At 43.3% G+C, this 26,954-nt stretch overlaps 2 protein-coding genes and 1 long non-coding RNA gene across 6 annotated transcripts; all 3 read right to left on the bottom strand.

Moving 5' to 3' along the window:
• Positions 1 to 798: 798 nt before the first annotated feature.
• On the bottom strand, positions 799 to 3,666 carry LOC121530917 (transmembrane emp24 domain-containing protein 2). 2 transcript variants are annotated; one of them, XM_041836289.2, is made up of 5 exons: positions 3,237 to 3,666; positions 2,585 to 2,777; positions 2,166 to 2,186; positions 1,241 to 1,348; positions 799 to 1,029 (listed from the first exon to the last, which is right to left on the bottom strand). In XM_041836289.2, exons 1-5 carry the CDS (start codon positions 3,414 to 3,416, stop codon positions 905 to 907), a joined length of 627 nt encoding a protein of 208 aa, XP_041692223.1. In that variant the 5' UTR covers positions 3,417 to 3,666; the 3' UTR covers positions 799 to 904. The 2 variants fall into 2 exon arrangements, with proteins under 2 accessions (XP_041692223.1, XP_041692224.1); XM_041836290.2 differs by lacking the exon at positions 2,166 to 2,186 and having other exon boundaries at positions 3,237 to 3,662.
• A 730-nt stretch (positions 3,667 to 4,396) lies between these two features.
• LOC121530916 lies at positions 4,397 to 8,435 on the bottom strand. 2 transcript variants are annotated; one of them, XR_005994074.2, is made up of 3 exons: positions 8,285 to 8,412; positions 7,898 to 8,017; positions 4,397 to 4,983 (listed from the first exon to the last, which is right to left on the bottom strand). It is a non-coding gene; the product is annotated as an uncharacterized LOC121530916 (long non-coding RNA). The 2 variants fall into 2 exon arrangements; XR_005994073.1 differs by having other exon boundaries at positions 7,898 to 8,435.
• Positions 8,436 to 12,858: 4,423 nt separating this feature from the next.
• Positions 12,859 to 26,919, bottom strand: LOC121530914 (vacuolar protein sorting-associated protein 33A). 2 transcript variants are annotated; one of them, XM_041836287.2, is made up of 13 exons: positions 26,796 to 26,919; positions 26,491 to 26,556; positions 26,195 to 26,322; positions 20,262 to 20,448; positions 20,009 to 20,125; positions 17,137 to 17,311; positions 16,756 to 16,952; positions 15,761 to 15,887; positions 15,435 to 15,502; positions 15,127 to 15,264; positions 14,872 to 15,009; positions 14,389 to 14,557; positions 12,859 to 13,533 (listed from the first exon to the last, which is right to left on the bottom strand). In XM_041836287.2, exons 1-13 carry the CDS (start codon positions 26,895 to 26,897, stop codon positions 13,340 to 13,342), a joined length of 1,806 nt encoding a protein of 601 aa, XP_041692221.1. In that variant the 5' UTR covers positions 26,898 to 26,919; the 3' UTR covers positions 12,859 to 13,339. The 2 variants fall into 2 exon arrangements, with proteins under 2 accessions (XP_041692221.1, XP_041692222.1); XM_041836288.2 differs by lacking the exons at positions 26,491 to 26,556; positions 26,796 to 26,919 and having other exon boundaries at positions 26,176 to 26,245.
• Between the last annotated feature and the right edge of the window lie 35 nt (positions 26,920 to 26,954).

Here is a 26,954-nt window from a genome sequence, read left to right as displayed (position 1 = left end):
ATAAGTTATTCACCCCATTATGTGACCATTGTCATCCTCTGTACCCCAAATAACACAAACATCCCTTGAACATAAATACAAACTAGGAAGGAATCTGTACGAAACTGTCCTCATTTGATAAATAGAAATGCTCAAGTGACTTCTTCAAACTGGCAACAGCTCAGATCCCATACCAAGGCTTTTTTGTACTGCCCTTGCCCCAAAATGTAGAATCATTACTACAAAATATGCCATTACTTTGTACTTTCCCCATTAAATATGCATTGTGCATACTGTGACTGATTGGCACGGGAAGTGTTAAAAAAAGTGTACATCAAGCGGAACAGTTGTCTAAATAAACACATTTAAAAAGAATAACATATCAAATACAACACTGGGCTTGGAATGATGTGTCCAGTGTGGCTCAGTTGGTAGAGCATGGCGCTTGCAACGGCAGGGTTGTGGGTTTGATTCCCACGGCGGACCAGTACAAAAATGTATGCACTCATTGCTGTAAGTCGCTCTGGATAATGCTATATGACTAAAATGTAAAAGTGAAAATATTTCCACCACCTACTCATTCTATCCACAGCTATAAGACGAGAAGAAAAGCTCATCCAGTGTTTTGGGGCGGTGGCTTTGAATGTGCAAATAGTCAAACCTTCCTTGATCAAAAATTAATAATACCCTCTTCAGTGCTATTGATGTCAAAGTCTGAGGAGTCAATGCGAAGACAGTTTTCCTCGAGTGGAAAAACATGCATATGTACCATGGTCTGAAGTACATGAACAGAAAGACAGGAGATTGGACAATGAAAAGTATTTTCAGATGTTTGATTTCCAATTTTGAAGTATGGTGCAGCTAATGGCTCAAGTGAATAGTAAATCATTTGAGTAAAAAATATATATAAAAAAAAAGACTTGTTTTACACAACTCTCCGCACTTCGAAAAATCTCTTCAGGTAGTAGATCTGTCCAAGGGTCATGGCTACCAGCACAAGAGCTTCAAAGAAGGACCAAAGCACCACTCGGCTGTTTGTGTTGTCATTAACTAGAGGAGAGGAAAACAGGACAGTACATTAAACCACTACTGCCACTGAACAGTGCATTCACTAAGCTGTCAAAATTGGGTGTTCTTGACACAAATGCATGAAATGTTATGCAGTTTGAGATAGAGGTTATGTCGGTAGGTTTTCATTTTCTATGGAAATAGCACATTATACATGGCTGTTGTTGAAGAAGCAGCACATAAGCGGTCTTACTTGCTCTGTGTATCCTCTCTCGGACCTCCATGTATTCCTGCTCGTGTTTTACTGCTGTCATGGCAACTGCTAGCTCATTAATCATCTCTTCCAGCTTGTTCTGGTGGGCTGTGAACAATAATTGAAAATTAACACAAGTAGTACAGTATACAACATTTTGCAGAGTCAAAGAAACCCCAAGAAGTACAGGCACATCCAGTAAAACGCACATCAAGGTTAGGTTTATTGTAGATGCTGGTCAAAGTGATGTAATGACTTTCAAGCAATAAAAAGTTGTGCAGGAAATGTTCGTACATCACACAAACGCCACCAGTAACAGTAAACTGTGACATCTCCATATCTCTACCAAAGCTTGGGTATACCCATTGTACAAAACATTTGTTAACTAACTAATCTTTACATTAACCTTACAAATACATTGTCAGATACATTGAAGTCATTCAACCCTGTCTTCAGTGCATCTTTAACATTTATAAAACATCTGCTGTAACAGAACAGACTTGGATTAACATAAAACTAAAGGCACCATTTGAGCTGGTAGTGCTGTGCAAACTGCTGCATTGACTGGACACAAGCGTACTGAATTGATACAAGATGTATTATTGAAACTGACCAACCAACACTTTCGAAAGACTGAGGGCAAAAGTAATTGACCCGAGTTGTTTACTGAATGCCCATATGGCAGAAGCTGAGGGGGGCATAAATTCCTAAATCTATTCACCCATCTTAAGTCATTGCCAGGCAGCAGGTGAGTGTCCATAAAGCAAATGAAAACAGCACAACCCAGGCAATTAATAAGACTAACTATGAAAATTGACTGTGTTAATTTTTCAATTCAGTGCTTGGGGTAAGCAACACTACAGAGAAGAGGCCAAGGGCATTGAAGAATGACCATCTCTGACCTCATGCAATAGTGTTAACCTACCGTCCCAGGTGTCTCCACCACCTGATGGGGGGGGGAGAGCAGAATGAGAAAAGGAGGAATATGAAGGAAAACAGCGGGAGAAAATGAAAGTAGCACAAAGAGTCTTCCACAGAACCTAAAAATACATGGTGAGATTATATTCCTAACATCAGTCAGTGTGCCCAGAGCTCTACAGTGCGACCATTTTACTTGAATGTGTGCCTAAATATTTTGCCGTGCAATCTGGAATTTTTATTTAGGAGCACCAGTGCGCCTAGAAAAATTAAGGATTATTGCTTTATCACCAGAAATATTTTTCATTGTGCTCCTAAATTTCTTTGTGTGCACCTACATTTTTCAATGTAGGCGCACACTTGCTCCTTGTAAAAAAGGTCAGCGTTGAGCCCTGGTGCCATTGCTGCCTCTTCACCCCAGCCTACCTTCTGTCTCCATGCCGTCTCCCTTGGGGGCCTCTCCAATGTCAATGGTGAACATGACGATCTTGGGTGTCATGGTGGACATCTTATTGCTGAAGCAAAACTTGTACGTGCCATCCATATGGGCAGCCACAGAGTACTTCCCACTGGATTCTCGGTCTCCTTTGTAAATCTGCTTCCCATCTGGACCTGTGATCTGCAAATGAAAAGTACCTTCTTAGTCATTGACAATCTATTAAACATTAGGCATAAAGGTAGCTAGTTACCCATGTTTTGACTGGACAGCATCAGATAGTCAATATATGTTCACCACCACCATCAGTACTAACTCAGATATGATCAATAGCCCTAACATGAAATCATCCCTTGGCTCCTGATTATTAACAAAATCCCCTGATAGTCTCGCACTCTGTCAACCAAGAGAGTTTAGCTAACTAACGTAGAAAGCTTGCTCGCTAGCCATATGGCACAATTTGAGTGACGTTTGGAAGTATAGCTAGCTAGGCCAACAACGTTAGCTAGCTAAATTGTTAATGTTTAGCTAGTTTGGCCCATGATTTGCCAAACCTAGCTAACAGCTGTGGGGCATTGTGTGCGGGGACTTCACCCTAAATTAGATTAAGAAAGATGGCACCTTTCACAACTCAGACCTTACCTCCACATCGATGTCTAGGAAACCTCCTTCGGCCACCTCAAACATGAGGCCCATCTTGGTACCAGAGTTGACTCGTTCAAAGAAACACTCTTCTGCATGAGCGTCGATGCTTACGAAGTAACCTGACGCCGTGGCGGATAACATAGCTAAAATTACCATACACTCCGAGAGAGTAAACATGATTGCTGTTGTTTTTCGCTACTGTCTGGCTATGTGAAAAATGTCTGTGAACAAAACACTCAGCCACCGACTTGCGGAGGAGGAGCCAGATATAGTAAAGAGACGCAGCTTCCTCGCAAATGCTGCCACGTAAAGACGGGAAAACGAGCCGCGTCGAGGTTCAAAAAGCCATTCGACTGCCAATCTCCCCCGGCCGAATACACTGCCAGTGCCCACTCAAATTGACCACAGGGCCCTGGGCCAAGACCTGGGTGTATTCATTAGGGCGATTCTGTTGCTAAACGATAGCAAACGGAACGAAATGGGGAGGGACCTACCTGAATTTGGCCAATATAAACTCGTTTTAGTTGCAAAACGTAATGCAACTGTTTTGGACTAATGAGTACACCCCTGTTGTAACATAAACTAGGCCACCAGCCACTGTTAGCGAGAATAAAACAATGTGCAGATTGCGGATTCAGCGCCGCGCCCAGGCAACTCATATAATGAGAACGTTCATTCAACTTCAAGCACCCCGATGTGGGTCTGTGGCTGCGCTGCATGAAGTCCACCATGGCATGCTTTTGTTATTGTTCTTAATCCCATTCCCCTTTCCCTGAACTTTAAAATTGTACGTTATTAGACCCAATTCCAGCAAACATGGTGTAGTTCAGGGGTGGGCAACCTACAGCCCGAGCCCATTCAATCCAGCCCGGGGGAGATTTGAGTAAAAATGAACATAAACACTCCAGGTCACTCTTGAACGTCTAAAATTAGATTAAAATTATAATGGACCTATACGTTTTCAAATAGCCTAATTGCCCTTTTTCTGGGCCATAAATAGCTTTATAGGTTCATGTGGTGCAGACTTATTTCCTGGTCACTACATAGGCCTAATTTGGAGTACTTTGGGACAGGCTGCGGGGCATTTCGCATCTGATTCACTTGGAGAGCACTTTGCAAGTGACTTCCAACCATACATATGATTCCAACACTGTGCATCTGTTTAGAATGTTTAATGTTGAGTACTTTGAACTTGTACATCAATCCATCATCTTAGAAACATGGCCAAGAAACAAGCTTACAACACGATCATGACCAAAGCTAAAAAGGACCAGTGCATTGATTAATTGTGATGGGGACTTTCTTCATTCTGCGGGGGAAACGTAAATAACTAATAAATAAATAATAGATAAACAAATGTTCTACACAACATACGTTCTGCTACTATCTGGGAACATGCCGGTTATAGCCTTATTATTAGGTAACATATTTGTCCCAGGTCATGTTGGACACATTCACTGCACAGTGTGGCTATTTCAACAACAACAGTACACAAATAGCCATTCTATAGCATAATAAAGCAACTCATCAAGTCCCCCTTTTTATTTTGCAACCATGAAGTATGTTGTCCAGCCTGCTAAGAGCAAAGCACCTAACAGCACTGTGTAACTGAAGAGAACAAATTTCAGAAGTTCTTTGAAGGTCCGAAGAAAGCGGATAGACAAGGGCTCCATCTCATAATGGTATTCCATCTCCCAATGAGCGATGTAGTTTGCAGGATCTGTCTGCTCTGCAATCACAGGCCCTGAAAAGATTTCAAGGATTTTAACTAACAGTGCATTCTGAAACTATTCAGACCCCTTGACTTTTTCCATGTTTTGTTATGGCTGTAGCCTTATTCTAACATTGATTAAAAAAATAAATCCCCTCATCAATTTACACACAATACCCTATAATGACAAAGCAAAAACTGGTTTTTAGAATTTTTTGCAAATGTATAAAAATAAAAACTGAAATATCACATTTACGTAAGTATTCAGACCCTTTACTCAGTACTTTGTTGAAGCACCTTTGGCAGCGATTACAGCCTCAAGTCTTCTTGGGTATGACGCTACAAGCTTGGCACACCTATATTTGGGGAGTTTCTCCTATTCTTCTCTGCAGATCCTCCCAAGCTCTGTCAGGTTGGATGGGGAGTGTCGCTGCACAGCTATTTTCAGGTCTCTCCAGAGATGTTCGATCGGTCCGGGCTCTGGCTGGGCCACTCAAGGACATTCAGAGACTTGTACCGAAGCCACTCCTGCGTTGTCTTGGCTGTGTGCTTAGGGTCGTTGTCCTGTTGGAAGGTGAACCTTCGCCCCAGTCTGAGGTCCTGAGCGCTCTGGAGCAGGTTTTCATCAAGTATCTCTCTGTACTTTGCTCCATTCATCTTTCCCTCGATCCTGACTAGTCTCCCAGTCCCTGTCGCTGAAAAACATCCCCACAGCATGATGCTGCCACCACCATGTTTCACCGTAGGGATGGTGCCAGGTTTCCTCCATACGTGACGCTTGGCATTCAGGCCAAAGAGTTCAATATCGGTTTCATCAGACCAGAGAATCTTGTTTCTCATGGTCTGCGAGTCCTTTAGGTGCCTTTTGGCAAACTCCAAGCGGGCTGTCATGTGCCTTTTACTGAGGAGTGGCTTCCGTCTGGCCACTCTGCCATAAAGGTATGATTGGTGGAGTGCTACAGAGATAGTTGTCCTTCTGGTAGGTTCTCCCATCTCCACCATCGGGTTCTTGGTCACCTCCCTGACCAAGGCCCTTCTCCCCCGATTGCTCAGTTTGGCCGTGCGGCCAGCTCTAGGAAGAGATTTGGTGGTTCCAAACTTCTTCCATTTAAGAATGATGGAGGCGGCCTTCCGAGAGGCGCAGCGGTCTAAGGCACTGCAGTGCTTGAGGCTTCACTACAGATCCGGGTTCGATCCCGGGCTGTGTCGCAGCCGGCCGCGACCGGGAGACCAATGAGGCGATACACAATTGTCCCAGCGTCGTCTGGGTTAGGGGAGGGTTTGGCCGGCCGGGATGTCCTTGTCCCATCGCGCCACGGTCGCCAGTTGCACAGTGTTTCCTCCGACACATTGGTGCTGCTGGCTCACCGGGTTAAGCGAGCAGTGTGTCAAGAAGCAGTGCAGCTTGGCAGGGTCATGTTTCAGAGGACGCATGGCTCTCGACCTTCGCCTCTCCCAAGTTTGTACGGGAGTAGCGATGGGACAAGACTGTAACTACCAGTTGCAGCGATGGGACAAGACTGTAACTACCAATTGGATATCACGAAATTGGGGAGAAAAAGGGGATGATGGAGGCCACTGTGTTCTTGGGGACCTTCAATGCTGCAGACATTTTTTGGTACCCTTCCCCAGATCTGTACCTTGACACAATCCTGTCTCTGAGTTCTACGGACAATTCCTTCGACCTCATGGCTTGGTTTTTGCTCTGACATGCACTGTCAACTGTGGGACCTTATATAGACAGGTGTCCAATCAATTGAATTTACCACAGGTGGACTCCAATCAAGTTGTAAAAACATCTCAAGGCTGATCAATGGAAACAGGATGAACCTGAGCTCAATTTTGAGTCTCATAGCAAAGGGTCTGAATACTTATGTAAATAAGGTATTTCTGTTTTTATTTTAAATAAATTTGCAATAACCTGTTTTCGCTTTGTCATTATGGGCTATTGTGTGTAGATTGATGAGGATTTTTATTTATTTAATCCATTTTAGAATAAGGCTGTAACGTAACAAAATGTGGAAAAAGTCAGGGGGTCTGAATACTTTCCTAATGCACTGTATATCAGCAACACATATTTACAGCTGAAGAGTGCATTAGTAAAGGCATTGCCACCTATAATTGTAGTTTATGAATAATTAATTTGTCAATTGCTCTAAATGCTTTTGGCATTGATCTCAGTTTAGCAAATGGTCAAACATTTACTTCCGACACAGTTACAAGCATAGCTAGGATAGTCTGTAAATCGTATTTGGTAATTAAACTATTTAAATATACCCATTGATTTTTGAAGATATAAGAATTAGAAATGCCTAAAATAGCTGTTACTTTATCAAAAGCCCTAATAATTATTTGTAGAGATAATAAATAATTTTATATTTAGCTTCAACTTCCGAGAACTAGAACCAATAATGAGATTAGGAAGAAGCTGCTTTTTGAAAACATTGAAGCGGCTGGTCCACCCGCTCAGACAGCTAAGCAACTTTATCGACAGAAATTATGTTCAAATGTATTTATTTTTCAATTCTGCCAAGGAAGTTAATTCCCTTACAGATATCTATCATATACATGTATGTGGACATGTACTTAATGCACCTTCAAGCTAAATAATGTAATAGCCTATAACAAAATAGTAGCAACACATATATTTCTCCAGACAAAATATTTCACATAAGGTGCACAAAATCAGCCATGCCCCACTTTCGCAACTCAAAATATAATATCTTTCGCTTTGATAACCTGCAATAGGACTGCAGTAAATATTATTACATTGTTTAATTATAGCCTACTGTTACTGTAGATGTAAGATTTCATGCTATTTTTCGAGTATCTTAACTAAATTTAAGCGCATGGTGGATACATAACCTATAGATTAACTCACTGGACATAGGGCATATTACGTTACAACGTTTTCAATATTTATAAACTGCTTAAATTGGTTACTTACCCAGTCGGTTTATATGAAGGATTTTCAACTTCTTTGAAAATTCATTTGTTGAATATGCTCTCTGTACACGGGTTTCAATGTGCTGCCAGGAATACAAGGTGATGTCCGTTGCCACAAGTCCTAATGGCAAAGGAGGGGCCAACAACAATTATATTGATTACAAGAGTCCTGAGACCCTTGGGGTTCTCCTAATGGAAAATTAAGCCACGTCCTGCACCTGCTTCTCTGAGGTGAGACCTTGCCAAATACACAATAATAGGCTATGCATGTTCTATTGTTTCAGCTCCGAAAATCCTCTGCTGCATGCAAGAATCGCTCATCTCCTTTTCCCCTCTTTATAAAAATGGTCTTATTACATATTTGTGTCATTGTTACCATTTAACATACCGAAAATAATGCAATATATCTTCATGTGATGTGATATAGTGAGTTCCTCACTATTGGTTCACTAAAATCTCTGACTGCTGTCAATACCCGTCCCCCGCTGAGTACAAGACCCTGCTGTCCACAGCGCAGGACACGGACAAGCCATCGATCAAACCCGATATCAAACCTAACTCCAACGCACTTATCCTCTACCGGAACATGGAGCAAATAGCCTCCTAATTCAATCAGCGTCCTGCGCTGTCAAATCATGGGCCCTTATGGGGTAAGATCTCCAGACAGCAGAGGCCCATTATCGGCTGATAGGTAGGCCTGTTATTGGGCTAATTGCTCCTCGAGAGAGCAGGACTGCTGACGGCTGACTGGGTTCTCAACCTTTCCCCTCCACCCCACTCCAATCCTGCCTGCCTGCATCCTTTGGTCCCATCTTTATTTTCTTCTACAGTATAAACAACTCGTTAAGTAACAATGCATGTGGCCTAATTCACTGTTATCAAGGCTTTTAGATTCTACATGTTGAAAGTGTTGTAGGGATTGTGTAACATATGTGCAGTACAACTTTACATCAGACTTTTTAGTTTAGTTTTCTAAACCAGAAAAACATTTAAAATCAAAATCAAATCAAATTGTATTGGTCACATGCGCCGAATACAACAGGTGCAGACATTACAGTGAAATGCTTACTTACAGCCCTTAACCAACAGTGCATTTATTTTTTACAAAAAAAGTAAAAAATAAAACAACAACAAAAAAAAGTGTTGAGAAAAAAAAGAGCAGAAGTAAAATAAATTGACAGTAGGGAGGCTATATATACAGGGGGGTACCGTTGCAGAGTCAATGTGCGGGGGCACCGGCTAGTTGAGATAGTTGAGGTAATATGTACATGTGGGTAGAGTTAAAGTGACTATGCATAAATAATTAACAGAGTAGCAGCAGCGTAAAAAGGATGGGGTGGGGGGGCAGTGCAAATAGTCCGGGTAGCGACAGCCCCAAAACATCACTGCTCTAGAGGAGATCTGCATGGAGGAATGGGCCAAAATACCAGCAACAGTGTGTGAAAACCTTGTGAAGACTTACAGAAAACGTTTGACCTGTGTCATTGCCAACAAAGGGTATATAACAAAGTATTGAGAAACTTTTGTTATTGACCAAATACTTATTTTCCACCATAATTTGCAAATAAATTCATTAAAAATCCTACAATGTGATTTTCTGGATTTTTTTTATCACATTTTGTCTGTCATAGTTGACGTGTACCTATGATGAAAATTACAGGCCTCTCTCATCTTTTTAAGTGGGAGAACTTGCACAATTGGTGGCTGACTAAATACTCCCCCCCCCCACTGTACTTACAGCCCTTAACCAACAGTGCATTTATTTTTAATAAAAAAGTAGAATAAAACAACCAAAAAGTGTTGAGAAAAAAAGAGCAGAAGTAAAATAAAATAACAGTAGGGAGGCTATATACAGGGGGGTACCGGTGCAGAGTCAATGTGTGGCGGCACCGGCTAGTTGAGGTAGTTGAAGTAATATGTACATGTGGGTAGAGTTAAAGTGACTATGCATAAATAATTAACAGAGTAGCAGCAGCGTAAAAAGGATGGGGTGGGGGGGCATTGCAAATAGTCCGGGTAGCCATGATTAGCTGTTCAGGAGTCTTATGGCTTGGGGGTAGAAGCTGTTGAGAAGTCTTTTGGACCTAGACTTGGCACTCCGGTACCGCTTGCCATGCGGTAGCAGAGAGAACAGTCTATGACTAGGGTGGCTGGAGTCTTTGACAATTTTGAGGGCCTTCCTCTGACACCGCCTGGTATAGAGGTCCTGGATGGCAGGAAGCTTTGCCCCAGTGATGTACTGGGCCGTACGCACTACCCTCTGTAGTGCCTTGCGGTCGGAGGCCAAGCAGTTGCCATACCAGGCGGTGATGCAACCAGTCAGGATGCTCTCGATGGTGCAGCTGTAGAATTTTTTTGAGGATCTAAGGACCCATGCCAAATCTTTTCAGTCTCCTGAGGGGGAATAGGCTTTGTCGTGCCCTCTTCACGACTGTCTTGGTGTGTTTGGACCATGATAGTTCGTTGGTGATGTGGACACCAAGGAACTTGAAGCTCTCAACCTGTTCCACTACAGCCCCGTCGATGAGAATGGGGGCGTGCTCAGTCCTCTTTTTTTTCCTGTAGTCCACAATCATCTCCTTTGTCTTGGTCACGTTGAGGGAGAGGTTGTTGTCCTGGCACCACACGGCCAGATCTCTGACCTCCTCCCTATAGGCTGTCTCATCGTTGTCGGTGATCAGGCCTACCACTGTTGTGTCGTCGGCAAACTTAATGATGGTATTGGAGTCGTGCCTGGCCATGCAGTCATGGGTGAACAGGGAGTACAGGAGGGGACTGAGCACGCATCCCAGAGGGGCCCTCAACAGTGTTGAGGATCAGTGTGGCAGATGTGTTGTTACCTACCCTTACCACCTGGGGGCGGCCCGTAAGGAAGTCCAGGATCCAGTTGCAGAGGGAGGTGTTTAGTCCCAGGATCCTTAGCTTAGTGATGAGCTTAGAGGGCACTATGGTGTTGAATGCTGAGCTGTAGTCAATGAATAGCATTCTCACGTAGGTGTTCCTCTTGTCCAGGTGGGAAAGGGCAGTGTGGAGTGCAATAGAGATTGCATCATCTGTGGATCTGTTGGGGCGGTATGCAAATTGGAGTGGGTCTAGGGTTTCTGGGATAATGCTGTTGATGTGAGCCATGACCAGCCTTTCAAAGCACTTCATGGCTACAGACGTGAGTGCTACGGGTCGGTAGTCATTTAGGCAGGTTATCTTAGAGTCCTTGGGCACGGGGACTATGGTGGTCTGCTTGAAACATGTTGGTATTACAGACTCAGTCAGGGACATGTTGAAAATGTCAGTGAAGACACTTGCCAGTTGGTCAGCACATGCTCGGAGTACACGTCCTGGTAATCCGTCTGGCCCTGCGGCCTTGTGAATGTTGACCTGCTTAAAAGTCTTACTCACATCGGCTACGGAGAGCGTGATCACATAGTCATCCGGAACAGCTGGTGCTCTCATGCATGCTTCAGTGTTGCTTGCCTCGGCGAGCATAGAAGTGATTTAGCTCATCTGGTAGGCTTGTGTCACTGGGCAGCTCGCGGCTGTGCTTCCCTTTGTAGTCTGTAATAGTTTTCAAGCCCTGCCACATCCGACGAGCGTCAGAGCCAGTGTAGTACGATTCAATCTTAGACCTGTATTGACTCTTTGCCTGTTTGATGGTTCGTCGGAGGTCATAGCGGGATTTCTTATAAGCGTCCGGGTTAGAGTCCCGTTCCTTGAAAGCGGCAGCTCTACCCTTTAGCTCAGTGCGGATGTTTCCTGTAATCCATGGCTTCTGGTTGGGGTATGTACGTACGGTCACTGTGGGGGACGACATCATCGATGCACTTATTGATGAAGCCAGTGACTGATGTGGTGTACTCCTCAATGCTGTCTGAAGAATCCCGGAACATGTTCCAGTCTGTGCTAGCAAAACAGTCCTGTAGCTTAGCATCTGCGTCATCTGACCACTTTTTTTATTAACCGAGTCACTGGTGCTTCCTGCTTTAGTTTTTGCTTATAAGCAGGAATCAGGAGGATAGAGTTATGGTCAGATTTGCCAAATGGCGGGCGAGGGAGAGCTTTGTATGCATCTCTGTGTGTGGAGTAAAGGTGGTCTAGAGTTTTTTTTCCTCTGGTTGCACATTTAACATGCTGGTAGAAATTAGGTAGAACGGATTTAAGTTTCCCTGCATTAAAGTCCCCGGCCACTAGGAGCGCTGCATCTGGATGAGCGTTTTCCTGTTGATTTATGGCCTTGCACAACTCATTCAGTGCAATCTTAATGCCAGCATTGGTTTGTGCTGGTAAATAGACAGCTATGAAAAATATAGATGAAAACTCTCTTGGTAAATAGTGTGGTCTACAGCTTATCATAAGATACTCTACCTCAGGCGAGCAAAACCTCGAGACTTCCTTAGTATTTGATTTTGTGCACCAGCTGTTGTTTACAAATATACACAGACCGCCACCCCTTGTCTTACCGGAGTCAGCCGTTCTATCCTGCCGATGTAGCGTATAGCCCGCTAGCTGAATGTTATCATTGTCGTCGTTCAGCCACGACTCGGTGAAACATAAGATATTACAGTTTTTAATGTCCCATTGGTAGGATAACCGTAATCTTAAATCATCCAATTTATTTTCAAATGATTGAACGTTGGCTAATAGGATTGATGGAAGAGGCAGTTTACTCGCTCGCCGTCGGATCCTTACAAGGCACCCCGATCTACGTCCACGATATCTCCGTCTCTTCCTCACGCGAATGACGGGGATTTGGGCCTTGTCGGGTGTCTGTATGATATCCTTCGCGGCCGCCTCGTTGAAGAAAAAATCTTCGTCCAATACGAGGTGAGTAATCGCTGTCCTGATATCCAGAAGCTCTTTTTGGTTATAAGAGAATTTAGTCACATTGTAGAGTGTAAGGACAAATGTTAAAATGGCCAGTTTTTGAGACCTGTCATTGACTCTGGTTATAAAAGCAGTAATCAGCAGTCAATTACACATTTTATTTAAAGGACTACTTTTCACATAAATAATGGCAAGCAGAGAAAACCCCCATACTGTACAACACAAAATATAGGTTGAAATCACAAAAATAATAAACAATAATAATACAAGCATCTTCCTTTCAGCCTTTGTGTTAATACAGTATATATATATTTTTTTACAATGATCTCAAAACCTTCCAACATGCCCCAAGTAAGATTACATCTTCTCGGCTCCATACAATGACCAAAGCAGGTGACAATGGAGATGTGCATTTAGCAAGCTGTTAGAGTTGCAGGCAAAGGACAGGGAGAATTGAGGAGCTGACTCCTGGTCACCTCACACTGACAGTTGCTGAGATCAATCAGACACACCTGCAGGGCGCTGGAATATGGACATTAAAAAGAAGCGGCAAGGTCTTTTGTTCCGACTGTTTGATGTGTCTGTCTAGCTGTGCATCTGTTCCCCCGAGGGGGCGGCAGCAGGCTCAGGGGGCCTGGGCCTCCGGGCGGTCCATCAGAGACTTGATCCAGCTGGTACCATTGATGAGCTTGGTGGTGGCAATGATGTACTCTGTGCCACCATCCTCCATCTGAGACAGGAAGCGCAGGGCAGCGATTTCCGCGTATGTCACCCCTCCCAGAAAGAACACCAGTGTGGTCCTGTTCTCCCCCTGCTGGCCTGTGGGACAGAGTGGGAAGAGAAAACAGTCAAACAGGGTGGAGATCACAGGGTGCACCACTCTCTGAGGGTGACTCAAGGGGAGTTGGTAAATGCAAAAAACACATTTCTATTTCACACATGTGAAACAGGACAAATATAAGCACCCACCAAATTATTAATATTATTACTTAGCAGAGTATGTTTGTTTTGAAGTGAGGTTACTTTAATCTCAAAAACCGATATTGTACATGTAAATACACAAAGAAAGTAAGAGACACAGCGCCTCGAGTCAACCCCCATCCACCCATGTCCCCACCCACACATTATTCTCTCAAATCTCAAACAAACTCCGCCCTCTTCCTGCTACAACAGGCTTGTCTATTGTCAGTCTTCCATTATCACCTTTCTAGAACAAAGATATGGCAGACATGTAAAAACAAGTCAACTGTCTAATACCCAAACTCACAGTTCTAATTAACACATTACATGGTGTAAATAAAAGGCATCTCATCAAATTAATTATCCCCTTGTCAATGAGATGTCCAAACTGACCCTGGAGTCAGCAACGCACAGTTACAATGCTTAAGATGAGAAGGATATTCAACACTCTGGTCTCTGAAAGGTCTCTGCCCCTCCTCTTTCATACACAAACAATCACCCAAACAGACGCACACTTAACGGTAATGTCCAGTTTTGTTCACTGTGTACAATAAATCAACTGCTGCTCAAAGACATGTGGCACGGCATGGACAAAGCAAGCTCTTATCTACAGCCAGCAGATCACCACACAGGTGATCATTCACCCAGCCTTTCAATAGCTCAGCTTGTTGAGCAAGAGAGCAACTGGCTGCCTTGGTCTCCTGCGGTCCTTACGTTTCTTATGGAGGCCGGCAGGCAGCTGTTGTCTCTCCTCAAAGTGTGGACCTGGGAGCATCTTCAGAACTTCCTCGATGCTGCGCCAGCCGGGCCTGGCCAACACCTGGGTCAGACGGATGCTGAGAGGAGCATAACCACTATACACATAGGAGATGTCATTGGGGTTCTGGAGGAAGATGACAGACACACAAGCTGGGTATCAGTACAGACAATACTACATACAAATCCCACTCTCACAGTCGGAGATAAAGTATGCACATGAGTTTTGGTAAGGTTGTTGTTACATAGAAATTTGGTTAATGCTTTGAGCATTTTTTCCTCAACTTGCTTAATAAAAAAAACAACCCAACTCCATTATTGTGCAATTCCAAAGCAATGACTAAATTGTCACTAGAATAATAACAGTGTTATTACACAGGTGTAAGTGTTACCCTCCCCCCTCCCAGACTACATTATGTCTCCCTCATGGAATTCATTCACCTGTTCGTTGGCATCCTCCATCCAGAGCTTGAGTGTCTTTCTGATAGTGGGGTAGTTATTCCTGGTGCTTGTCTGGAGCTTCAGAAGACCTGTCTTCTCCAGGTTGTTGAGGGTAAGCATGTGTTCGTATCCATAGGTCTGGAGAAAACAGCACAGGTCAATCATGTTGCCACAGTAGTTTTCATCACATCTTCAAAAGACCATCACTAGTATTAAAACACTGACTTATTGTAATGTAATCAGAAGAAAATGCACCTGAAGGATCTCCCTCTTGTAGTAGTCCAACACCTTCTGCTTGAGACCGTTGTTGCAGACCGACTGCATACAGACCAGCCGCAGGATTTTGATCAGAGGATCCTTCTGGGCGATGCAGTCCTCAATATATGTGTTAACCTGGACAATGGGAAAAAGGGGCGGTTGGTCAGCAAGCCTAGACATGAGCACACACATGCATGCAGGGACTAAGCAAAACATTCTGTTTATAGTGAAGGCAGCTTCAAATATTATCAGAGCCAACCACATGTCCACACTACAATATACAAAGCACTGAAAACCTTGTGTACCTTGTCTGTGTCAACTCCAGTCATAAACTCCTGCTCCACTGTCAGGTTATCAAAGAAGGCCTCAGAGGCTGAATCAGAGTGAGAGAGAAAGAGAGAGAATATCCCTTTACCTCTGTCAACGAGTATCAACAATAGTCTTTCTCTAAACGATATGCCACACATTTGACAAAGTCCACCACATTAAATGTCACCAAGATCAGATTGTATCCATTTTTTAGGGTGGAGGGCAGGAAGAAAAACAGATGAAGACATAGAAAGAAGGGATGAGGAATGAAGAGTTGTTAGTTGGACATGAAAGGAGAAGGAGTAAAAGTTGTTCTTCTCACTGGTGATGTCCTTGATGAGCTCAGCTATAGAGGTGTGATTGGCCAGCGAGCTCCGTGCTGCCTGCATGTGGGGCAGCTGGGACACAAACTGCTTTATCTCGCCCACTGTTTTGGCATTATGTCGCTCCTGCAAGACAAAATCAATGAACTAACATTAACACTGGAAAAAAGAGACTGTGTAGTGTTACATACAGATGTTGTGAAATGTGAGAGCCGGTTGAGATGACTAAAATCCCCTAGGTAATTACAAAAAAATCTACTTATCAACTACACAATAAACAGACACTGAACTCAACCCAAATATGTGGGAATGATTTCAGATTAAACATACAGTATGGAATGCTGCCATGTAGGTATAACAGTAGTAAGAAATGGTGTGTTGCCTGGAGAACAGCTGATGCTCTCACTGATACGGTCATCCATCAAACTAGAGAAAATCAACTTTGATTGGGAACAGGTCTGGGCAAGACAGAAATATAAGAATACATCAACTGAAACACCCACAGGTGTGGGTCTAATTCAGTCTAATTATCACATGCAAAACATCCAGTGACAGTTATGATGCCAAAAGTGTAGGCCTGTTGGGGATGCGTAACAAATAATCAGTGGGAGATTACGCATAACCTAAACACAGTAGAAAACTGCTTTTTTGTTGCTTTAATCTGCCACTCCTTTATCATAAAAAGTGTGTTTACGGTCTTGATCGATAATACTAATTGTTAGTTGGCTTTACTTTTTGCCATTGGAAAACCACCTTCTGAAAAGTCTACCTGGCACATAGAAGGTTATCAATAAGAACACAAATTGATATGATTAGAGAAAGCGGTAGCTAATGTAATTGAGCTTGCGTGGTCTGACATTGGGACTTATCTGAGATTGTTATCACCAGTTTGTGAAGTGACCTTTATAACACATTAACAAAGTGATTTGGATCAAATTAGACAGGAGTGGTTACAGAGAATCTGTCTGTCTGTGCACGCTTGGATGAAGCCAACCTCAAAGGCAGCAGAGATGATCTTGGCCTTCTTGCTCAGTGCAGCCCCTATGGCGTTGAAGTTTTTGTCCCGTATTTCAGCATACAGCTCCTCTGCGGAGTTGAGCTGCATCTTCTTGGGCTCCGTGGGCAGGTCTTTACCCGCCTCAGCCTGCTTCTTTTGGGCAGCAAACTTCTCAGGAGGCAACTTGACATAACCTATGTTTGCAGACGCATGCGCACAGAATAGATAAACAAGCAAACAAAGCACACAAAGGTCCAAAACCCCATACACAAATCGACAGAAACCCCTCAAGATGTCTTTATGTCAATCAATGTGATTAAATATGTCTGTATTTAGCTTGCATTGTGTTTTCATGCATTAACAGAGGCCCATCCTCACCGTTGGTGATTCCATAGACTTCGTCAATGAGGCCCTCATAGGTGAGCTGTGTGGCCAGAGGGGTGAGCAGGTCTATGTTGCGGTCCAGCAGCAGCAGTGAGTCAAACACAGGTAGGATCTGTGTCTGACTGCCAGCAAACTCCCTCTTCATCCTAAGCATCATGTTAGCTACATGCTGCACATGGAGAAGACATGAGGGTTTTATTTCTAACACAATTAATGCATTAATCTAAGAACATACTGCCCGCCAATCAGGTGCGTAGCGCAGTGTCGCAATGTCCTTTTTAGTCTCAAAAGGGGTGGCTCCTTGTAGAGCGCTCCGACATTTGACATACTCCCGTACCACATTAACATTTTAACACGCTATGTCATTACTTGAGTAGTCGTGGGGGCAGTGTTGTGTAGGAAATGAAGCTCGCTTGGTTCCTTGATCTGATCTATAGGCTATGTATCAAAGTAGCCTATTTTGCATTGATAAGAAAATATAATCTCAGCGACTGTTCAAACAATAAACCAAACATTGTAGCCTTATTAAAATCCCCCCAAAATATTGAAAAAATGTGGGCTACAGAAATAAAAGGGAACAATTTGAAGCCATATGGCATAAAGTGTTACAAGCCCTAGAAATATCAAAAAGATGACAAATGAGAAAATTTTTTATTATGAGAACAAATATGGATATGGATACTGTGGGAACATGTAGGTTTTAGCAAGTATGATGTCAATAATGTCTGTTGAAATTGATGTATGTCTGAGTTGGTGTTTTTGTCTTTATTCGTCTTGTTTCTTTATGTTGAAGGTTGGGCTTTAAGTCACAGCCAACGTCATGTCTAGTTTAGTGGATCCATGTCTGTGAAATGTTGTCTATTGTCTGTTGTCTGAAAACCAAAATAAAATCGTTAAAAAAAAAGAATCCCCCCCAAAAGTGTATTTTGTTTAGAAGTAGGCTATTGGACATTCTATTTTTAGCTGTTATGGGAGTGAATACATTCAAGCAGCATATTAAACTGGGATAACATTGTAGGTTACATCGACAAGTACACAAACATTTGCCAGGGCATATTATTTATTTATAAATCTGATTATTTCACATGGCGATGTGGGAAGCTAATCAACTTCAAAATCACTTCAACTTCAAGATTGATATCTTGGTTTAGCTTGGCATTAAATAAGCAGCCTATTTTGCATTGAAAACCAAATTTCATCTCAGCAACTGTTCAAACAATAAACCAAACAACATTGTAGCCTTATTAGAATCCCCCCAAAAGGTATTTTGATTAGAAGTGATAACGTTATTCTAGGCTATTTTGAAACGCAAAAACAGATAGATAGCCATGTGCTTGTTTTTCTCCATGACTAAAAATGATGACATTCTATTTTTAGCTGATATGGGAGTGAATACAGTGAAGCAGCATATCAAATTAGGATAATGTTGTAGGCACCGGCAAGTATAAGAATATTTGCCAGGGTATATTATTTAATTATAAACTGGGTGGTTCGAGCCCTGAATGCTGATTGGCTGACAGCCGTGGTATATCAGACCGTATACCGGGTACAACAAAACATTTATTTTTAATGCTCTAATTAAGTTGGTAACCAGCTTATAATAGCAATAAGGCACCTCTGGGGTTTGTGGTATATTGTCAATATACCATGGCTAAGGGCTGTATCCAGGCACTCTGCGTTGCGTTGTGCATAAGAACAGCCCTTAGCCGTGGTATATTGGCCATATACCACACACCCCTCTGGCCATATTGCTTAATTATAAATCGGATTATTTCACATGGTGATGTGGGAAGCTAATCAACTTCAAAATCACTTCAACTTCAAGATTGCTGTCTTAGTTTAGCTTGGCATTAAATAAGTGGTCTATTTTGCATTGATAACAAAATATAATCTCAGTGACTCTTCAAACAATTAACCAAACAACATTGTAGCCTTATTAGAATCCCCCACAAAGGTATTTTGTTACGAAGTAATAACTACATGATTGACTACCTAAAAACAGCCCCAAGCCATGTGCTTTCATTTTCTCCATCAGCAAAAATGATAGCATTCTATTTTTAGCTGATATGGGAGCTAATATATTCAAGCAGCATATAAAATGGGTCTAATGTTGTAGGTTACACTTGTCAGGGCATACTATTTAATTATAGATCTGATTATTTCACATGGGTAGATGTGGGAAGCTAAAAGGCTAGCTTCCTGGCTGTTTTTAGCCAGCTAGCTAGCAAGCTGCTAGCGGAGTAGCCTACAGCCAACTGGCAGGCACAAAACGAGGTAATTTAAAACAAACCTAAACTTTCGTTACATGTAGCTATTAATCAAATATGTAGTTGGTTTTCATAAAAATGTGTTAACAGTGGTGATGAAGTTTAAAACGTGATTCTTCTTTGATTTTGCCACAAATGGGAAGATAACAACAGGAAAATCTATGCTATCACCCCCTTGTGTATGTTACTATTAGGGGGTCTAAAAACACATGGACCAGCGAGGGTATCATGTTACAAAAGGTGCGCGTTGCTCCAATAAATTCTGACTCCACCCAAGAGTATGCACACGTGTAGATCTACGCACGTTAAGTGTGTGGAAATCTTTAGTTAGTAGACTATCTTTGGTAGAGCGCATGCGGCTCGCCTTGTTCCCTCCGATAGTCAAACAAACTGTGAGATTTTTACATGAAAGTAATGCAAAGTAATATAACTGGTAATATAACACGTTACTTTCCACACAAATTCATATTGTAGAGTACCGCTTTACTTTTGTTAAATGTAATGAGTAATATTTTACATTTCCAAATAACTAATAACAACACTGCTGCCAATATGGAATTCTAAACCTAATGAAGTCCCAAGTCGTTCCCAATACTCACCCGTGCACACTCCCCTTTCCCAAATATCTGGGGGATGGTCCCATACAGAGCCTGGAGAGTCATAAGGCCCTTGGCGGTGTGGTAAAGACTTGTCTGGTCACTTTCTAGATAGCATTCCTAAAACAGACAGGCAGGGCACATGAATGGGTTATTACCCCATACAATACAAACGATAGCTTTGGACCTGAGCCTTACTGGGCCTATGCACTGGGACATGTGTTGTGTCTATGTGCATGTCCCTGTCCTAACCTACCCTGAAGGCCCCCTCAGACTCCATGGAGAGCAGGTCTCCATCATAGGGGATGAGGTCTAGGATGTACTCGTCTATGTTGATGAACGAGCCCAGGACCCCCTGCTCCTTCAGCCGCTGCTCACAGAGCATGCTCCGCCGGGGCACAAACAGGATGTGGAAGTCACGTGGGGAATGCATCTTATCCTCACTGCAGGAACACACATTGAACACAAGAGATACGCTATAAGAGGGAAAGCAAAACCCATCCACACCCACCCAGATGCAATACTGGCTGCAGCATTACTCCAAAAACAAGGACAGTGTTTAACATAGGGATATGACAAATGTAAAACATTTGAAAATGACGTGAATTCCAAATTCAGATATGGTCACGCATGACCGCTAGGGGGCAATGCAGTTCAATGTACCGCAGTCCTGGCTACCTACCAGCTAGACCGTGTTCACCTTACCGCTATCCCCCACCTACTCAACAAAGATGGTATTAAAGGATCCCAAAAAAATGCACAACGAAATCTCTATTTTTTATGTAAATGGATGTTATAGAAGGGTCCAGACATGTTTTTCAGAAACTTACCCCAAACAGCAAATCACTTCCTCATCCTCGTTTTGTAGTACGGGGGCCCGAAAAAACATGAACAAAGGCTCCAAAAACACCCAAATACGTCCTTTTAGAAATAGCAAAGCTCACAGTATGGTGATGCAGGTCTTTAGATGTTGTACACATAAAATTCTGTCATTCCAAACTTTATCCGCAACGTTATATTCCATTTTGTTGTGACTCGAGCAATACCTCTCTGTCCATTCTACAAGTAACTGCCAAAATAAAGGAAACACTTGAGTAAACGAGGGATACAAAGAATATTGAAAGCATGGGGTGCTTTCACACAGAAAGTTCCAGACACTTGTAGAATCTATGCCAAGGGGCATCTGAAGCCCTGCATCACTATAGTGAGAACTTTGCTGTTTCTAAAAGGATGTATTTGGGTGTTTTTGTAGCCTTTGTTCATGTTTTTTAGGGGCCCCCTACTACACAACAAGGATGAGGAAGTGATTTGCGGTAAGTTTCTCAAAAACATATGAAATCACAAAAAAGGTGTCTGGACCCTTCTATTAGATGCCATTTAGATCAAAAGTAGAAATGTGGTTGTAAATAAGAAAATGTATCCTTTAATGCCATTTTAGGTTCTCTGTTGTGTGCCTCTCCTCCATGTTCTCAGTTGTCAGTACATGGAACTTCATGTCCCACTTTTCATCAAAGTGATGGCTCGTTGCAGTGAATTTGTATTTATGCCTTTATGATGATGATCGGGACCTGTTAGTGGTAGTTTTGTGATAACTGCACTGTGATTTTAATTTGGCTAAAGAAAAGTTTGAAAAAAGTTTTCTAAACGTTAACCAGCCCAAACTCATTTAAACGTTACACCCCTAATGCCAGTGAGATAATGTGATGTTGACCTTCTTCTTCTTGTTCTTCTTTGAGATTGGGTTGTTGGATCACATCCAACTTTTAAAGGTGCATACACCGCCACCTACTGTACTGGATTGTGAGGCCAATTACGGCCTACCTATATTAAATTCTCATTAGTCCTGTTCCTCCAAGAAAATGAAATAGCGCCATAGACACCACTTCCCTCCCCCCACTACACCACCCAAACCCCAACCCTGTCCAGCCTCTCAACCCTTTCACACAATCTCTCCCTATCTACGTCAAACAGTTCACAAAATATCAACACATGCTCCACCGTTTCCTCCACTAAACAGTCATCACACAGACCTGTTTCATGTCTCCCTATCATCCATAACATAGCATTCAAACCTGTGTGCCCAAACCGTAATCTACTCCACAAAACTTCCTCTCTCCTACATCCCATACTCCCCATCTCTTCCTTAACTGACTGATGCACGCGATAAAATTGCCTCCCCTTACTACTAGCATCCCACTCCCTTTGCCAAAGATCATGTCCTTTTGCCCAGATCAAGGACTTGACTTCCCTCCGGCCCAGCGGGACCTGAATATCTACCCCCTCTCTCCTCACCGCACTCTTAGCCACCACATCGGCCTTCTCATTACCCTCCCCACCCACATAGGCGGGAACCCAGCAAAAGCTTACCACCACTCCCATCCTCTCCAATCCCATTAACAGCACCATCATCTCAACAAACAAGTCTCCCCTATCTGACCTGCCCGTCTTCACACTACTCAACACTGCACCCGAATCAGAGCAGATCACCACTCTGAGTGGTTTTACCTCCTCCATCCATCTCAAACCAATAATCATGGCCATCAACTCGGCCGCATACACTGACACATAATCAGTTAACCGCTTACATACTCTAACATTGAAATCTGGGATATACACCCCTGCCTCCACCCTACCACTGACTGGATCCTTTGAACCATCTGTATCCTTAAAAATGAATAAAACAGATTATCTATTTACTGTATCTCTCCACACAACGTCTCACGTCCTCACCCCATTCTCTCCTACCCTCAATCATGTCCACATCTACACTTGGTTTCGGAAACAGCCACGGAGGAAAGTTCCCCAATGCAATTGCTGTCCCTATCTCTATCTCCCCCAGTCCATATTCTACCGCTTTCTGCCCGATTGTCCACCCGTACGCCCTCTGCTTACCTACTCCTCGCTCCCAGAATTCCCCTTCTGAACTCTCTTTCAAACTCGCCCAGTACGCTAATGCAAGTTTGTCCCGCCTTATCCTCAGTGGCAGTTTCCCACTATCCACCTGCAATGCCTCAACAGGTGTCGTCCTGAAGGCATCCACACACAATCTCAGGGCCCTTGAATGTATCCTATCCAGGCGCTGTAGTACCGTTCTGGCTGCTGATCCATACACAAAGCACCCATAATCCATAGATGACCTGATCAGATCAATGCCTGATACATATACAACAGTGTTTGTCTATCCGACCCCCAATCACATCCTGCCACTGCCCTCATGAGGTTTCAGCACCTTCCTACACTTAATTTCAATATGCTCAACATGTCTCTTCCACCTAAGCCTCTCATCAAACCACATACCTAAATAATGAAACTCTGACACCCTACCTATATTACATTTACATTTTCGTCATTTAGCAGACGCTCTTATCCAGAGCGACTTACAAATTAGTGCATTACATTTAGATTTACATTTACGTCATTTAGCAGACGCTCTTATCCAGAGCGACTTACAAATTGACTATATCCTGACCATATATTTGCAGCCTAACATCTTTAACCTTCTTCCTAGAAAACACCATAAAGCAGGACTTGGCCACAGACATCCTAAACCCCCAGGTCAGAGACCAATCTAGCACAACTCCGACAGCTTCTTGGATCTTCCTCATCACAAATGTTACATTCCCACCTCTGTTCCCCATCATCAGCATGCAAGGCCATACACCCACTCCCTGTCCCACATCCTTAAATATGTAATCTATCATCAGGGTGAACAACACCGGACTAACCATACTTCCCTGAGGATTGCCATTAACCACTTCAAACCGCATTGACAATTCTGACCCCACCCCACCCGTATAACTCGATTGAACAAGTAGTCCATGATCCAGTTATACAGACGTCCCCCAATGCACTCAACTTGATCAAGAACCCTTCCCTCCACAAGGTATCGTAAGCTTTCTCAATGTCAAAATACACAACACTCAACACCTCTTTTAATGTCAGGGCCTTGGCTATCTCTGTACTAACTGTCACCAGGGCATCCATGGCAGACTCCCTCTCCTGAACCTACTCTGTGCTACGCTCATCAAACCCCTAACTTCCAAGAAATACATAATCCTACTCACTATTATCTTTTCCATCAACTTACACATGTTGGATGTCAGCGCGATAGCCCTATAACTGCCCACCCTAGCGGGATCTTTACCTGGATTTACAAACGACAACACCACCGCACGTTTCCACCCAGCAGGTATCACCCCTGTCCTCCACAACTTATTATACAACCCTAACACTGCTTCCAACACACTGTTCGGTGCATGCTTAAACATCACATAACACAGCCTATCTTCTCCAGGAGCAGTCCGCCCGCAGCCCTCCAACGCCCTTGTCATCTCAAACATAGAAAACTGCATCCATAGCTCCTCCTGACTCCCCTTTTTTCTTTAAAACATCTCCACGCTCCTTTAACTTTTCCCTACGTCTCCTCTTACTCTCATCACAAAGGTGCTCACATCTATGGACCGCTGCAAATGCACCAGGACTTTGCCTTTTCTTTACTTGATACAGCTGTGACATTTCCGTCTACCAACATGGAATTCCCTTCCCCATAATTTTTTCAAACATTTTCCAAACTGCACCAATTTCGGTCCCTCTACCAATAGTGGAGCAAAATTCCCGCCATGCCTCCCTTTCGCTATCTTAATCGTTCTTCTCACCGTCGCTCTCTTGCTTTGATACTCCATGATATTCCTTTCTGTCAAGCCATTCCTAAGTACCTGTAGAGCTATATCCGTTTCCCGCACCACCTTTGAGCACTCATCTGTCCACCATGGCACCACCCGCCGTCTTCCTCCCCCCAAACACACTGGAACAGTCACATCTGCAGCTGATATAATTACAGACGTTACTGCCTCATCGCACTCATCCACAGACCCCTCCATTGATCATTTTTGTCCTGCCCGCTCACACAGGTACTTGAACATCTTCCAGTTAGCTTTCTAACAGCACCACCTCATGTTATTGCCTCTACTCTGCATACACACATCCATATTGACCTTACATCGAACTGGAAAATGATCACTCACTACCGTGGTTTCTCTCCTCCCTTCCCATTCACACCTCCCTGGCACCGCCGCAGATACATTTTACATTTACATTTTAGTCATTTAGCAGACGCTCTTATCCAGAGCAACTTACAGTTAGTGAGTGCATACATTATTTTTTATTTTTTTTCACACTGGCCCCCCGTGGGAATCGAACCCACAACCCTGGCGTTGCAAACGCCATGTTCTACCAACTGAGCTACATCCCTGCCGGCCATTCCCTCCCCTACCCTGGACGACGCTGGGCCAATTGTGCGCCGCCCCATGGGTCTCCCGGTCGCGGCCGGCTACGACAGAGCCTGGATTCGAACCAGGATCTCTAGTGGCACAGCTAGCCTTAGACCACTGCGCCACTCGGGAGACACCAATGTCAAGTCCAAGGAAAACTCTGTACCCCTCGCCACATTGATTCTCGTCCCCCTCCCATCATTAACACACACTAATCCTGTTATCCATAAATTCTTTGACTATACTCCCATTGTTATCTTTATGCGTACTTCCCCAGATTTCATTATGGGCATTAGAATCACCACACCATATTACCTTCCTATCCCTACATGTCCTATCAATCCCTTCTAACTGTTCTAACATGAGAGGTTTGCAGGGGTTATAGAAATTAACTATTACAATTGTTACCTCTATTCCTACATATTTCTATCCCCACACATTCCAATTCCTGTATCTCCAATACGCTGTACGCCATCCCCTCTTTAACAAACGTAGCACAACCCCCACCCGACCCCTCCCCTCTATCACACCATACTGAACTGAATCCCGGAATCACAAACTCCAGCTGAGGTTTGAGCCATGCCTCTTGGACATACACTACATCTGGCACTACTTCCATGTCATATACAAACTTCTTAAACTCCTGCCCGTTAGCTATTAAGCTTCTAGCGTTCCATTGAAGGACTGCAAAAAACACTTAATAGGTTGCTTCTGTAATTCCCAGGAAAAATCTTTGGCCGTGCGTACCGCCACATCTATGCATGCAGACTTTTTCTTAACCTGATCACTCATATTCATCACACTACACATGAACGCCAAGAAGTCAACCCTGTTCACCACCAACGACCGCACACTGATGGTCACATTCCGTAGAGACCCCAGTTTGTGCTACTCCCTCACCTCCCCCTGGGATGCTGACCTGATGACATTCTCTGCTATAATATCCATCAGTTCCAGTCTGGGACGGACAAAGAAGATGATATTTTTCACGTCAGCAGCAGGGAGACGCCCCCCTTTGAGGGTGAACATCTTCTCCACCTCATGTTCCTAGAAGATATAAAGAAGACATATCTGTCAACAACCAGCTTGACATTTTGCTATTGCTGTAATGTGAGCCTTTGAAAACACAAGGATTCATTGTTGCCATTCTGTCAGACTCTCTTATAAAAAAGTGTTAGGTCTACACACCGAAGTACACATTTTAGCCAGTCTTACCTTCAGCAAGGAATATTGTGCTATCAATCCAAAGGGTCCAGTCAGGTATTCATCCCACACAACAGCCTAAGGACAGTCAACAACAATTTTAGACACATAAATACAGTTTGAGTTCCAAAGTTGACCCTTGAATCAACTGCATCTATTTAGCTACTAACTATGTGGATGACTATGTACCACAACAACCCAATTATTTTTTATGTGGATGATAGCCTAGAATGCTAGCTAGTGTTGAACAGACAATTCGGATTAAAACAAGGTAAAAGGTTTTGTAATTTTTTTACGCTTTAATCCAGGCGTTTTACCTTGCTTCCTGCACATTTGTCCAAAAACTCACGGAGCTCCTTCCGCGCTGCTTCTCTCAAAATGTTTAAATTGACTCTTCCATAGGATAAGTGAGCAGACATTTTTGCTCTGACAGTAGCGAGAATCAGGTGACTGCTAGCGGGGGTGTGCATCATGTG

Source organism: Coregonus clupeaformis, chromosome 18 (genome assembly GCF_020615455.1).
Source record: "Coregonus clupeaformis isolate EN_2021a chromosome 18, ASM2061545v1, whole genome shotgun sequence".
Classification (NCBI taxonomy): domain Eukaryota; kingdom Metazoa; phylum Chordata; class Actinopteri; order Salmoniformes; family Salmonidae; genus Coregonus; species Coregonus clupeaformis.
The sequence above is the reverse complement of the archived record's forward strand: the minus strand, read 5'-3'. Positions and strand labels throughout refer to the sequence as shown.